Source organism: Acomys minous, assembly GCF_964271855.1.
Source record: "Acomys minous genome assembly, chromosome: 11".
NCBI lineage: Eukaryota > Metazoa > Chordata > Mammalia > Rodentia > Muridae > Acomys > Acomys minous.
The window spans coordinates 35,235,421-35,252,311 of record NC_140492.1 but is presented as its reverse complement, the minus strand read 5'-3'; the positions used below and the strand labels follow the sequence as shown (position 1 = coordinate 35,252,311).

Sequence of the window (16,891 nt, the reverse complement as noted above, 5' to 3'; positions counted from 1 at the left end):
TAAATGCAGCCTCCCTGTCTTGTTTGGAAGATACCATATCACAGCAGACTTTGTGGTCTTCAGACTCTTACAATCTTTGAGCCACTTCTCCCATGACTGCCCTTGAGCCTTAGGAGTAGGTGATGTATTTTAAATGCATCAATTAAGACTGAGCACCCTATGTTCACTTATTCTCTGAATTTGACCAGTTGTGGACCTCTGTAATTGTCATCATCTGATGCAAAAAGAAATGAGTTACAGTTATGTGGGTCTATAAGTATTGAGAATACAGTTAGAAATGGTATTGTTTTAAGAAAATGGCAATAGTGGGTTCTTCTCTAGGGTCGATGACTTCTCCAGTAGTGAGTAAGTTAGCAATACTTACAGTACACTGCATGGGCTTTAGGCTAACCAGATGTTAATTTTCCTCAAAATAAAAACGCTGCTATTTTACTCTGGGAAATATTTTATTGGAGAAGGCATCATTATCGCTTATAGATTTTACAACTAGATAGGATTATCAATTGCTTTTCTCCCTTGGCAGCTTGCGTAGCATCTTTGGATACTATGAGCTAGTCCTGAGGGTTGAGGATTCTGTGTCAGTTCTAGCTTGGTTCTTCCAAATTCTGTGTTCAGAAGATGTGGTCTCTTCAGCAGTAGCATCAGGCCACCAAGTTGTACAAAGTGACTAAGGGCAACAACAGCATCCTGTCTTGTTTGATGAGTTTCTTCAACTATCTTTGACAGCAACTTAAAGGGACCTTTCCCATGCCTGGAACTGTTCTTTTTTGTTGTTGTTATTGTTGTTGTTAGACATTCTATGTCTTTTGGGGAGAGCTTATTAGCCTGCATGGAATAACTACATTTAAACTATATATACATATTCACATATGTGTATGCATATACATTATATGTGTTCTTAAGTAAACAAAACAAAATGTTCCTCTATGGCTTTTTCATATTCTTGTGTTATTTATCTCTCTTTCCTCTCGATATTTATTACCCACTCCCTCCCTCCCTGTCAAAGTCTCCTTGCTCAGCTCTAGAGGGGATATTCTCATTTATTTGTGCACCACCGCTCCATATATTAGATTTGAGTGTATAACCAAAAAAAAAAAAAAAAAAAAAAAAAAAGCAGAAAATCGAAAGAAACCATGGGAAAGAGAAGGAGAAAAAGTTCTAGAGAGGTGAAATAATAGATTCAAAATGCTACTATGTAGGGGCAAAAGGGGAAAACAGTGGGCAGAACACACACACACATACACACACATGCACACGCACATGCACATGCACATGCACACATGCACGCATGTGTGCGCACACATGTATATACAGTATTGGAGTTACCACCTATGGAGAGATAGTGTTCTCTGGAGGCAGAGAGTATTTAACACAAACACCTGTGCCAGGCAAAAGACACCTTACTATAAATTGTTAACCAGAGGAGTCCATAAAATGATATAGAATATTGCTGTTGTCCTTAGTTGACTCCTAGAAACTGAGATCAAATCCCATTTCTTTAGATGTCACATATATATATTTTTTTGTCGCAGAAATTGAAGGAATCCAGCTGATAGCAGTCTAGGATTCTCACCCTGGACAGCTAATTATTATAGTAAATGGTGTGTAAATAACTAAAGGTAATGTTATCAACACTCACACATAGCTGACAGCCTCTGAGACATAAGAGTGACCAACTTGGTATGATATTGCCAATGGTGCAATAATGACACTGATGTTTGATGTGTAACCAAAGGGCCACCTAACTGGACTTAAGGTGTGCTCCATATTACAGAAATCATGTCTTCTGTAAACATGTCCAAGAAGGTTGGAGTGGGAGGGAACCTCCTATTGTTAGATGACTATAGCCTTTACTGTATCCTAAATGCCCACAGATAAGTGTAGCTGTTACCCCTCATCTGAGAAGCTTCTTTTGGCAGCAGATGGAGGCTGCTACAGAGATCCATAACTAGTCAAAATATAGAAAACAAGTGACGGTGGGGTTCCCAATGCAAGTCGGGACATCTACAACACAAACCCTATAACTAAGGCTCAGGGGACATCTTGGAAGTGGGCAGCAAAAGATTGTTAAATTCAGAAGACCAGGATAGATGCTGGCAATAGTGTCTTGAGAGAGATGTACAACATGAATTTTCAGTAATATGGCTGCATGCACAAGACATGTACAAGACCATGCCAGTCAGCATGTCGGTATGGATGGGCAAAATTCCACCAAGTTACAGTTAACCAGTGGCTGCTGAGGAAAGAAGAATCAGCTTTCTTCCAGGAGGAATTGCCTGATCGTTTTTCCAATCAGCAATCAGCCCTAACATGCACACATGGGAAACACTAATTGGACTCAGTGGGTAAATGTGAATAAATATTTCAAAGTAATAATTACAGAAGAAAAGGTCATGAATTCGAGAAGGAATGTAGATGATACAGGAGGAGCTGGAGAGGGGGGAAAGGACAAGTGGAAATGATGTATTAGTGTATTCTAATACTCTGTTATGAAATTCCCAAAGATTAAAATTATAAAGATCAGAAAAATTTTTACATGTAAAAGGAGACATAAAAAGAAGATTAATAAAGACTAAGCTCAGGGTAACAGGATAAGTAATGCTACATATCACAACACTAAATTTTTAATGAGGTAAATTTGGGCTATTAGTTATTGATACTTTAACACTCAATTAAAATATGAAAACATCACAGTGAAATCCATTTTTGTATAAATTAAAAGATATATAAAGTCACCCAGGAACTTAAAATGTCAAACAAGGGTAAGAGAGTAAAGATCTACTCTAATTCAAAGACAATACAAAGACCCAGGAAAGTCAAGGCAGCCTTGTATACATTCTCGCACACCATGTTTTCTGTAACTGAATTAATTATTGTCAGAGTAATTTTAGACTTTTTTATTGCTGAGTTGAAACAGACAAGATAAATAATAACCTTGTTCTGTATGAGGTTTCACCTATTTCCTCTTGAAATCAATTAAGACGAGATTAAGCTATAACGTTTATGGTTTGAGGCATTATAAGCGAGTAAGTACAGTTTTCTCACTGTTGAACACAAAATGACTGTGATACTGATTAATTTCATTCTTGTACCTCTGCATGAATATAACCAGACACATACAATTTTTAAGAAAAGTGTGCTAATAAAATTCAGCTCTCATTATTAATAAATAACAAGCATAAGGTAAAATGCCATCTTTACTAGATTTATAATTTGAGGACATAAATATTTAAAAGATCCCTTTAATTTTTTAAATTAATATTTGCTTTGCATTTGTTCAAGGAGCACTTCAAATGACTCACATTGCTTTTGAAATGCTGATATGAGTGCATATGCATTATTAAATACTCATATTCCTGAGGTATACTCATATTCCTGAGGTATATCTAGGTCTTTTTAATGGTAGAAATCAAACCCATTGATTTTTAAAAAAGGGAAAGAAATGAATTGGAAAACAATTATTCTTAGCGACGTGTTCTGAAACATACACGAATACTTCAGATTACTGGTACTGCCTTATCTGCATGATGCCCTTCTATGTATTTTGTGTGCATTACTTATATTTAATGCTGCAGGATGCTTAATAACCTTGAAAATAGAAATTAGAAAGATGATTTCCAAGAGCTGAGATAAGTAGCTATAACTGGCTAACAGACACTGGGTTTCAATCATATTATTTCATATTTACCTATAATTATATACAATATATATGAGTATATGCATTTAAAATTAAGATATATGTATGTATTACATGAATTTATATAATGCCACTTATATAACGCTCCCCCAAGAACTATACATAGACTAAGAAAAAAATCCCAGTACCAAGCATGAGAAACCTCTTCTCAAGTTGTTTTTCCAGTGACTCCAAGAGATTAAAAAAAAAAGCTATTTCTGTTGCCTTCGGTTGCCTCCCAGAAACTGAAAGCGAGCCCCTATTGCTGAAGACACCATGTACTTCTGATAAAGGACTCAGAGGATACGAGTTGGATCTGACCTCGAAGGGTGATGTGCAAGCTAAGAGAGGAAAGCAATCAGTAGTAGTCTTCCCAGCTGTGATGCCTATGAACCACAACAATGAGTAGCACGGCAAGATAATGCACTAAAGGTGCAAGAGTGGGTACATAAAGCTTGGTGATGACCCACAGCTCTCTAAATGGACCTATTCGACAGGAGGGAAATCATGCTTGGCTCTGTAAACCTAGCCAACTGTTTGCGGCTAGTGACTAATGAGATCATGATCTTGGATGAACATCTACTGCTGAAACTTTCCAAACTCAGGATAATTTGCAGTGCGGTATAATTTTACATATGTATCCTTATGTGCACAGGTAAGTGTAAGCTCTCATCCTACATCAGAGAAGCTTCATTTTATAACAAATAGGTCATGTTACAGAAAGCCATGAAGGATTAAAATGTAGAGAACCTCTGATGTGAGATGCTCAGCTCCAGTTGATACATAAACAATGCAACCACTACGCCTATGGCTCAGGGAACCCAGTGGAAAAGGGGGCAGAAAGATTGTAATGGCCAGAGGACTCGGAAGTCTACTGTGAAATTATATTTTATATATATGACAGGGACACTATATGCATGTTAGAAAATACACTTTGTAAGGTTTAGAGACTGACGGTATTTATTCAAGTACTACAAAAATTGTTTTTGAGGTCCATCTATGTCACCGAAGAGATATGTGTAGAGATAGTGGTTCATATTACACTTAGTTCTAACCAGCATATTTCATTGGGGAAATAAAACCCAACAAGTCTGTGATGTCACGCTTCTGGGTGCGCAGTTTTAGGGTTTCCTCCCTAAGCTGTAATGCACTTGTGTTTTTAAGCCAAAAGCACATGTAGTTATACACATAGCCAATTCTCTTTTCTTCATGCTCACACCTGAACTCTTGACCACAAATCCCCACTGGTACTTTGTATCTGGAAAAGTGTCCACAAGGACCCAAATAGCATTAGATTTATGAATTTGGAGTAATATCTCAGCCAGCCAGCCACCAGCACTGGAAGTGGGCTGCAGTCTTGTGTTTAGTTGTGCTACAACTCCTTCATAATAAAATAGCAAATGGAAGTGATTTTCAGACAGTGTGGGAGACCAAAGGGAAATGTTTCTGCCTCCAGTGAGCGCAGAAGGCTATTAATGAGCCATGTCTGGCTTCCCCACCATGCAGTGCATTCAGCTACTGCAGGCTTCCTGGGCTCACGGAGGCTGCGGTGATCAAATTCTAAAGCAGTAGTTGGGAAAAAATGACTTAGCTTTTCAGAATTTATGGGCTCTATATACTTATATGTTTTATTTGTGGTTGGCAAGGGGAATTGAGTGCCTGCCATCGGCATGAGTTTATAGGGTACACGTTGAGCTCTAGGAAGAGAAGGGCTATATGATCACAAAGGGAACAGGATGTTAAAAAAGGGTCAGCTGTTTTCAGCTCTAGTTTTCTTCATTCTTACTGTTGTCCTTTTGAATTTTTCAATGTATTTTGAGACAAGGGCTAAAAAATGTATCCCTGGCTAGCCTTTAACTATAGGCACTCCTCCTGCCTCAGCTTCTGAGTTTCTGAGATTTCAGATATTAGCTATCATGCTCATAGATTTTTTAAAAGTATCACTATTGTTTACTTGTAAAGACATTTGGGTCTATGTATCCGCTTCTACAATTTGCTATCTTAAAATTAATAGTCTCTGCTTCTGGGTTAACTCCCTCATTATAATCATTTCTAGCTCAATCCATTTGTTCACAAATTTAGGGAATTCCTGGTTTTAAAAGCTGAGTAGTATTCCATAGTGTAAATGTACCACAGTTTCTTTATCCATTCTTCTACTGAGGGGCACTTAGGCTGTTTCCATGTTCTGGCTATTATGAATAAGGCTGCTATGAACCTGGTTGAGCAAATTTTCTTGTTGTGTGCTGCAGCGTCTTCTGGGTATATTCCAAGGAGTGGAATAGTTGGGTCTTGAGGAAGCCCTATTCTCAGTTTTCTGAGATAGCACTAGATAGATTTCCAAAGTGGCTGTACTAGTTTGCATTCCCCCCAGCAATGAAGGAGTGTTCCTCTCTCCCCACATCCTCGCCAGCATGTGGTGTCACTTGAATTTTTGATCTTAACCATTCTGATGGGTGTAAGATGGAATCTCAGAGGTGTTTTGATTTGCTTACTTATATCTGCATACTAGCCCAAGGGGCATGTCCCATGAAAGCTTTCACTTACCAGGAAACTGGGACAGAGGGGAGGACATCCTATTGGGACTCTAGATGAGAGAAGCATAGGAGAAGAGCAAAGTAGAAGGATCCAGAGAGTCCTAGAAACCTACAAGTAGAACATTATAATAGGCAGATTTGGGCCCAGGGGTCCTGCTCAAACTAAGGCACCAGCCAAGGACAATATAGGTGGTAAACTTTAAACCCCTACCCAGATCTAGTCAATGGACAGAACATTCTACACAGTTGAGTGGAGAGTAGGGTATGACTTTCACACGTACTCTGGTGCCTCACCTTTGACCATGTCCCCTGGAGGGGGAGAGCTGGTGGCACTCAGAGGAAGGATAGCAGGTTACCAAGAAGAGACTTGATACCCTATGAGCATATACAGGGGGAGGAAATCCCCCCAGAAACAGTCATAGGGGAGGGGAATAAGGGGAAAATGGGAGGGAGGGAAGAATGGGAGGATGCAAGGGATGGGATAACCATTGAGATGTAACAAGAATAAATTAATAAAAAATTTTTAAAAATTAATAGTTTCCCTATTGGCATTTATTCATTGCACCTAGTCCTGGGTTATATAAGGCTACTTTCTTCATGTGTATAATGTACACTAAGGTATTACCACATATTCTTTCTTGCCCTCTCCTTTCCCCCTCTTCTCCCATCAGTTCTGTTCACTCATAAACAGCTTAATTTTGACTTTAATGTCATATATACAGCTATGACTTTATTTATTTATATAAAATCTAGGACACATATGTTTGCATAATAATGTCCCCCACTGGCTCACACATTTGAATGTTTATTCACCAGGTAGTGGCACTATGTGAAAGGCTTTGAAGAATTAAAAGGCATGGCCTCTTGAGAGGAAGTGTATCACTGCACATGCCTTTGAGGTTTTAAAAGTCCATGCCAAATCCAGAGTCTGTGTGTGTGTGTGTGTGTGTGTGTGTGTGTGTGTGTGTGTGTGTGTGTATGTGTGTGTGTGTGTGTCTGTCTGTCTGTCTCTCTCCCTCTCTTTCTGTCTCTCTCTCTGTCTGACTCTCTGTCTGTCTCTCTGTCTGTCTCTGTCTCTCTGTCTCTGTCTCTCCTTCCCTCTCCCTCTTCCTCTCCCTCTCCCCCCGCCTCTCTCTCTATGTCTGTGTGCTCCCCACCCCATTATGAATCAGAATGTTATTCTCCGCTCCAGCGCCTGCTTATTTGACACCAGGCTTCCTGCCATGGTGATAATGGACTAAACCTTTGAAACTGTAAGCAGGCTACCAGCTAAATACTTCCGCTTATAATAGTTGCCTTGATCATGGTGTCTTTTCACAACAAAGGAATGGTGGCTAAGATTCCATATGAGAGTAAAATGTGATACGTGTCATTTTTAGATGACAGTTAGCTTAACATGACTACTTCAAGTTGTATCCAATTTCTTGCAAATAGCATATTTCATTCTTGCCTATAACTGAGAAAGCTCTACTGGCCACACACACCACATTTTAGCTGTTTCTCTGTTGACAGACACATAGGTTGTTTCTGTCACTGAGCTATTTTGAATAGTACCTCAATAAATGCAGATGTGTAAACATCTCGGTACTGTAGTGAGTTGGAGTCCTTCAGGTAAGTATGTAGGGTGATATAGTGGGGTTAACAGTGGTTCTATTTTGAGGTTTTAAAATGACCTCATATCGCTATCCATAGTGCCTGAATAAGTTTACATTCATAACCAGCAGCAGTTGAAAGGCTCCTTTCTGTCCACATACTTCCCTTCATTTGCTGTTTGTCTTCTTTATGAATGCCGTCATCACCAGGGTGAGATGCAATCTCAAGGTAGATTTTATTTGCATTTCTTCAATGGATAGGGATTACATGTCTATTGGCCATTTGCAATTCAACTTTTGAGGGCCTTCTCTTCATTTCATTAACCCATTTATCAACTGGGTAATTTGATTTCCACAGCTTTTCGAGTTCTTTGTCTATTTCAATGATATAATTTTGACGTTAGTGAAACATGCATGTGCAGAGGTGATAGTCTCCACTTGCAGAGAGGTAAATATTGATTTAATTAGAGAACTAATTCATATAGAAATTAGTCACTTTCAAGTCATGAAGACATGTTTGATCTTTCCATGTAAATTTTACAATAGTCATGTAAATTTTACAATAGACTATAAAGTTCTTTTAACAACTGTAGGAGGTCAGAATATTTACCATGTCATCATACAGATGGGTGGCGAGAGACCCAAAAAATCTACTAGCATGTCCATGTAGCCATAGCCAGTAGGTGGCAGAGCAGAAATTAGCAGACAAATGCAGCCAGATTATCATAGTAGTAGTAATGGTGGCCAGTGGCTTTTTCCTATACTGTCAGGAACCTATGTGATACATAATTAAGGGTGGAAAATGCTAGTTTTGAAAAGTTAACTCATGAAATATACCATTTATAAGCATGTGATATAGCATGTTCAAATCTTGTAATTATTAATTCTTTGTATCATATATTTATTCTATATCATATCATGTGATATATCATATATATCTTATATTCTTTGTATCATAATTTGTATCATGGGTCAGTAGAATGAGAAGAATATCTGAAATGAACAATTTTCACCTTTTTTTTTTTTACCAGCCATCTGATCCAGTTTTTAGCAGTAATTTAAATTTAATGTCTGCTACACAATTTGATGTTATATTTGATTTATGTAGTTGTTACAAAAAATGTAAAGCCAACTGATGCCAAACATTATTAGATAATAAGTCACTTTGATATGTATCTGATAAACCTGTGTTTTGAGTAAAAGTAATGGAAAGATATAAGTGCCCATGCATTTCAAGCACCATAGGTGGCCCTAATAAATTATTCTAAAATGTTTAGAGCATTTATAGGTAAATGTACTAAGTTATAAAACAGAATACTCTGAAATGGACACATCAGAGAACAAACAGTTCATGTCCCCAAACTATGAATTTCATTTTGCCTTAAAGAGTGCACTTGGTGGAGATTGTACTGTGGAAGTAGTTTCGATTTACTACAACCCAAAGATGTTGCTGAATTCAGCCTCAGGAATTCAATCTGAACATCAAGTCATGTCACAGTATAAATATATTGTATCCAACACTGAAAGCAGATGGGAGAAGAGAACAGGAATGAAACAAAACCAGTGGAAATGAGATCATGGGAGACAGATTAGATGCAAATGGAAAATGTCCAAATAGCATGGAACAGAAATTGAGGTGAAGAGACAAAGAAAGACAACACTTTTTAAATGAAAAAAACTCAGCCATTTCTTAAGTACAGATACTTCTTACTCCTTTTGTTGGCTATATTAAAGTATACTGGTATGCAAATATGTCACCTCTCCTGGGGACAAACACATTTACTGCAGTGAATATTTCTATATTTCATTTTTCACTATCAATATGCATTTTATAAGCATATTATGGTGGATTAAATCTGAGCATGTGATGAATACACTTTGAAAAATAACGTTATGACACTTTCTTAGATTTATTTTGTTGTACTTTATATTCATGTGCAGTCATTATAAACAGAATAAGTTTTAAGTTTTTGTTCTAAAATGTATCTCTACTGAGAGAATCTTATTCTTCATTTCCACTTTAAATATTCAAGTGAACATGAGGTACAAAATTGGCAGAATCTTGGTAAGTGTTCAGCAATGTAAAGGGTCAGCACTTTAGAAAATCTACAAAATATCATAGTAAACTGTTAAATGCTATATGGCTTTACGAATATCTATAAGTGGCAGTTGAGTTTTATTTTTCATTTCTCTACTCACAGTGGAATCATTTGATATATATATATATATATATATATATATATATTTGATATATATATATATAGTCATTAATATGTCAGGTAAATTTATAGGAGAAATCAATTATAATATTACCTGTACATCCTATTTCCTCAATAATGCTTTTATGCATCACAGAATCAGAGAAATGCACCCAGAGAAAATGTCACCATTCTCCACAGACAACCCTTGAATAACATTATGTAAAAACTAATTCATGATAAATGATTTCAAGTCTAGATCTCGGAATAGCTTATTTAAATGGTATCAGAAAAGAGCACCTCACCCGCAAAAAGGAGTCTAGGGATCCATTCTCCATATACTCTACCACGATCATTACTGGTCGGCCTGCAAGACAGCAAGGAACACATATGATTAGCGCCATTACAGAGAGATGTGCTGCAGGTATGGATTTCTGGCTGTAGCAGCTAAGTTATTTGTATTTTAAAGGGGAAACCTAACTTGTCAACTTCTTCTATGAAAGTGGACTCCTATAGGTATCACTTTACATCTTTATAGCATTATTTATTTTTGAGTTCATAAAGGGACATGGATTAAAATCTGAGGTACAAAGAAATTGAACATGTTTTATAAATGTCTGTGATTGCTTATATAGACCATGTTCTTTTTGTTCTCTAGTTTTTCCATAAATGACAACCAACATAGTTATTGTTAAAGCAGTCACTGCTGCTCTTCTTGCAGTTTGGCACAGCTTCTATGATATTGTAGCATTTTTTTTCTGATTTATATTAGAGTGGGCAGTTCTAAAATTATTTGTAAACCAAAGCAGAAAGAAGAAATTCATAAATCCTCATTGAGTACTTATAAAAGATTAGACATGGACTGCTTTTAAGGGATTCCAAGCAGAATAATTTTTAGTAGATTGATCAATGTTGCCCATTAGGTAGGATCTGTTCGCATGCCTGATTATCTCTTTATTGGACACAGATTTGATCAGCAAAGGGGTGATGGCAGTGCATGAAAAACAGGTAACTCTGCCTTGTATGCTGGTGTCGAGGCAAGGGTCCGGAAGTGAGCACCTTTTATCTCATCAATTGTTACAGTTCCCAACACATCTCTATTAGGTAAAGTATTTGACATAAATAACTTTGATTTGTTTCAAAGAAGGAAATGTATTTACTCTTTCCAATTGCACAGGTTTAAAAGATAAAATTTCAATTGAGTGGAAAATGATATTTACCTGAAATAGGAATCTATCAATGCTTACTTTTTCTTTCTACATTTTTAAATTTATTACAATTCTTGATCCAATCTGAATGGCACATAGCTATTTTTATGACATAAAATGATCTGGAAAGAGACTGTACCAATGCCAATGATGAAAATGTTGGACTCATAATTCAAGCCTTTTTTTCTGAACTCAAAGCCTTACAGGTTAGAAAGGGTAGCCATCATAAATTGCTTCAATGTATGCAAATGCTGAATTTTACATTTGAATGTATATTTTAAAGAAAGATGAGCCAAAGGTTAAAAGGTGTAATAAAGCTCCAAATTTATCATGCATAGAATTCAAACCTAAGGAATTTTTCCATTTGGAGAGAATATTAACTTATGTTTTATAATGCCCCTCAAAGTTATTAATTTTACCCATATGAGCAAGGAAGTTTATCAGCAATTATAGAGGTAAGATGAACTGTCAGCACTTTCACAGAGATCAAGAAGACCTGATTTGGAACTTGAAAACCTGTCATTCTGTCTTTTGTGTGTCCATTGGTTTCAGGAAGCCAAGAGGTAGGGATCTGAGGCCAACACTTAGGTAGGAAAGTGGGTAAAAAAAAAAAAAAAAAAAAAAAGCTGGCTTTGTACCTCAACACCAAATTCTGAGCAATATTCAAGTTGGAATGGTGGTTAGGCATGGGTGTTAAGGATGACAGCTGCCTTTCTTCTTTGGGTACCTGAATTATCCCCCCTCTGTATTTTTGAGCTCTGTACTGTCTCTTGACCATTGCTCTCAAGTATTTATTCCTCAATAGTGTGACTCTCACTAGAATCAAAAGAGCTTGTAAACACTTCCTTGTATTGCTTCACTTCTATTATGCAGATAAGGAAATTGAGGGATAGAAAAGCTATGCTTCTTGAACCCAAAGCCAGTAAGTGGCACCATTAGGTATCATGTCTGGTGCTTTGGATCTTTGGACCTTTATAGTATAGTTGCAATTCAGAAAAGATTACTGGATGATAGTTCTAAGTCTAGTCTGGCTAACTGTTCTCTCACCTTCCTAACCTATCTTGCTACCCTTAGATCTACCAGATGTCTATTACTTTCACTTGTTCAGTTCTGCGTTCTGGCTTCCATTTTGCTATTCACCTGTCAGAGTTACTTCTTAACTGCCTTCTGTCTGCAGTACTGCCACACTGTGCACCCACCTCCTTCCAGAATTTAAACACTGCATATCTTTGCAAGGCTTCATGCTGGTATTTCCCACAGACTCCCATCACCGCCCTGGTGTATGATACAGCATGCTCTGCTTGGCCTTTGTAAGGTCATTTTGTTTTCTCCTTTTCCTGTAAAGATTTGTGTCCTCATTCACTGGGTTTCTCAAGGTCATGTCCTATAGATATATCTATAGTAGTGAACATAGTAGGTGCTTCATAAAAGTCAATTCATGTTTTCTTAACCAGCCTTATGAATTAACACTGAAATGTATCATATAGATTCTTAGCCATCTAAGAATCTATATGACACAAAGTACTCTGGGCTTGGTTCTATCTATAACTCCTTGTAGGTACCTTTGGCGCTCTTAAAAGCCATCAGTGACAAGTTTCACTTCTCATTAAGAACAATGAAGAATTAGATGAAGATTCCCCCAGCTTCTTGTGAATTAGGAGCTTCATTTGAGTCATTTAGCATTTTATGCAGCACTCTCTGGAGAATGGCTGAACTGAAGAATTGTGTTGGTTTTTCCTTCATAATGCTAGAATTTAAGTTGTATTTTGTTTCCTAATGGTTTTCTATAGGGAATATGTAGTTATAATGTGGAGATTAGAGATAAACTCAAGGTCCCCTTATTGCATTTAGGACAAAAATACATAGGAATAAGGGAACTTAGGAAAATTTGAAAGTCATTATTTCTGTTTTAGGTGAGGGAAGCATTTTGGTAATTCTTTTTTTTTGTCTTTTTTTCATATGCATAATTACATATGGAAATCATATATCATATATTTTAAGAGTATGACTGCTCCTGGAGATATGCTTTGGAAGTAATTGATTCTTTTTCTGAATTTTCAAAAATATCTGAGCTTGTTTCCTTTGGTAAATTTTAGTCTGTTGCCCCAAGTGCCTCATGGCATAGCATTATCCTAGCGAGTGAATTGTACTAACACAATGAAAAAACTCCAGGATGCTTTAGTCTCAGTCAGTTCTCAAAATTACCACTTAATTTACATAAAGTGTGTTGGTTTGATGTTAAATCTTCCAAGCCACCCAAAGTTATTGTTTTCTTTTTTAAAATATATTTTATTAATTTATTCATATTACATCTCAATTGTTATCCCATCTCTGGTATCCTCCCATTCCTTCTTTCCTCCCATTTCCCCCTTACTCCCCTCCACTATGACTGTGAATGAGGGAGACCTCCTCCCTCTGTATATGCTCATAGGGTATCAAGTCTCTTCTTGGTAGCCTGCTATCCTTCCTCTGAGTGCCACCAGGCCTCCCCATTCACGAGACATGGTCAAATATGGGGCACCAGAGTTCGTGTGAAAGTCAGACCCTACTTTCCACTCAACTGTGGAGAATGTCCTGTCCATCGGCTAGATCTGTGTAGGAATTCGAAGTTTACTGCACGTATTGTCCTTGGCTGGTGCCATAGTTTGAGCAGGACCCCTGGTCCCAGATCTGCCCATCATAATGAAGAACATTATGAAGTTATTGTTTTCAAGACTATAAATTGTAAAATCATAAATACCCAGATATTGCTATGGATAATCTTAACTACATGAGAAATCACTTATTTATATTCTGAAGATAAGAACAAAATTCCTTTATCATCCTTTTCTATAATAGACAAAAATACATTTTATTTGGAACTTAAGACAATATGTATGCATACATATATCTATACATATGCACCTGTATATATTTGTGTATATATATTCAAATACTTCCCAGAACCTACAATGACTTTGATAAAGGAGGTTTGTGAAATCCATATGATCATAATACTGACTATTCCCATGATGGTGTTAAGGAAAAGAAAAAAAAAGCCATCCTTTAAATTTCTCATAATAATCTCAAAGAACTTCTTTGCTGGTGAAACAGATTTTCTTTAGAGAAGATTTGTGATATAAAGGGATTGTAGAAATTTGCCATTTTTATATAAGTAACGAGCCTGTGCTAGATGTGGTGTTTTGAATCAATTCAGCAACTCCTAATGTGCAGCCAGTAAAATGAGGAATCGAAACAAATCTCAACAACCTCAGAACTCTATTACAGATTTAAATCATTCTAGCTTATTTAACATTCGATCATTGCTGTGCTTTGTATATCAGGTTATATACTTTCAGTGATAACTTGGATTGACAGAGTGCAGGTAATTTTTCTACCCACATGCAATTCAGCACTTTTTGAACCAGTTATTTAATCTACTCTTCCTTCCTGCCTATTTTATAGATAGTGAATTATAATTATAATCTCCTCTGGGTTTAATAATAAATGAAATAATTTTCTTATCCATGTAATGCTTTCCACAGATATGGATAATATAAATTTGAAAAGATATAATATATTAAATTATTGTTTTTATTCACATGATAACTACTAAAATTGGGAGACTGTTTTACATTGAAAGTGTTGCCTGGTAAGTATCATAACCTACCCCAAACATAACTCATCCTCAATGACTTTGAATTTTGTTATTATGTATATGTATCAAAACTTAATTTATTTTTAATCTAATATTTTAATACTTGTACATAAAATTATATACTTATCGAGTACTATGTGATGTTTCGGTACTATGTGAAACACATGAACAAAATATCTATTTCCTTAAATCTTTTGTACTTTTTTCTAGTGAAAACCTTCAAAACCTTTCCTTAGAATTTTGAAATATACAGTTCACCGCCATTCTCCTTTTCAGTCTACTATTCTATAACACAATAGAACCTCTTGCTCCTGTATAATTTGCTACTCACCCACCACTCAGCCACCATTACTCATCCCAGAGTTTGGTAATCACTATCCTTCTCTCATCTTCTCTAAGATCTACCAGTTTATAGTGCACACTAGCATGACAGAATGCAATGCTTATTCTGTTTAACACAGTGATCTCTGGCTCCATCTGCGGTACCAAAATCTGTAACCCTTCTCCCACTGAGGACTGGAAGCAAAGTATCTCTGTATACTTTCTGTATCCTGAAAATGTTAGTGAAGCTGAATTTAAAAGCAATGGATGAAGTTGTTTGGGTGAGAAAGTTTCAAGGCAATATACTATCTGTGGTTACTGCTCACTGCTCTTAGATTTATCGTTGGAAGAGCAGAATGGAGTATAAAAACGTGCAGTTTGGCAAATGAGTAACTTTAGAGGTGCAATAGATGCAGGTGCAGACAAAGCATTTGCAAAAAAGAGATTAGAGCTTCTAAGGAGAGAGCGTAGAAGCTACCCTGAGGTAACTGGGAAAGTGCCTGGATTGCAAAACTCCACCCACTAAGAGATTCAGGGTTATGAGCGTAAATTCATTAGATAATAGAATACCTAAAAAAAAAGGAGATGTTTTAGAACACTCAGTTAGAAAAGGTTTCCTGGCCGGGCATGGTGGCACACACCTTTAATCCCAGCACTCGGGAGGCAGAGGCAGGTGGATCGCTGAAGGTCAAGGCCAGCCTGGTCTACAAAGTGAGTCCAGGACAGCTAAGGCTACACAGAGAAACCCTGTCTCAAAAAACAAAAACAAAAAAGAAAAGGATTCTTGAGGTTATTTTCCCACATTGAGGCAGGAAGGACAACTAAGTCCTCTGTAGCTATAGTCTATGTGAGCCAGGATAACGGGCAGTAGAACTTGGTCCAGGTGTTACTTTTTCAGGCATTCAAAATTTTGATGTTAATGTATCGCTGTATATTGGAAATGTGCAATATGTTGTTCTCTTCTTTTTTTAAATTAAAAATGTGTATTTTTCCCAGACTACAAGCTATAGGCAACTAATGCCTCCTGGGAAAAGGAGAAATAGCCTCTCTCAAGGATGAGTTCTCTTTTTGGTTGTCATTCACAACTCACATCCTGAAATCGCATACACACACACAACAAAAATGGACTCAATGGGTGGTGCATATATATATATATGTGTGTGTGTGTGTGTACATATACATATAAATATACATATATTCATACACATATATAGTGTACATACATACATATACTTATACATGTGTATGTAACAATAATAACGAAAGAAAGTGAAGTTATCAACTTGAAAATTGGGGGGAGTAGGATGGAGGTTACCTAGGAGAGCTGGAAAAAGGAAAGGGAAGTGATATAATTTAATTTCAATTAAAATCATATTTTTAAGTCAGGTGCCATGGCCCATGCACTCCAGGAGGCAGAGACAGGTAGATCTTTGTGAGTTCGAGGCCAGCCTGGTCCACAAAGCAAGTTCAGGACAGCCAAGGCTACACAGAGAAACTCTGTCTCAAAAAACCAAAAACCAACCAACCAAAAACCCAAAATATTTTTTAAGGTACAGTTATTCATCGACCATGATACAATTTAGAATTATAATATACAGTGAAACAAATATAGACATTTTTCAGTGCTTCCAAATACCTGGCATGTTACTCTGGGACAATAAATCAGTATTCCTAGAGTTTTCAAACAGTATGATATTTTAAATGTTCTAGTCGTTTTCATACTCC

The 16,891-nt window shown here is 36.8% G+C and overlaps 1 protein-coding gene across 3 annotated transcripts in view; it reads right to left on the bottom strand.

The window, feature by feature from the left end:
* Positions 1 to 16,891, bottom strand: part of EPHA6 (EPH receptor A6) — an 896,620-nt gene that overhangs the window by 131,834 nt on the left and 747,895 nt on the right. For all 3 annotated transcript variants that reach the window (XM_084801064.1, XM_084801065.1, XM_084801067.1), the window contains one exon: positions 10,306 to 10,367. In XM_084801064.1, the coding sequence (XP_084657190.1) occupies positions 10,306 to 10,367 (62 nt within the window). The remainder of the gene's footprint in view (positions 1 to 10,305; positions 10,368 to 16,891) is intronic.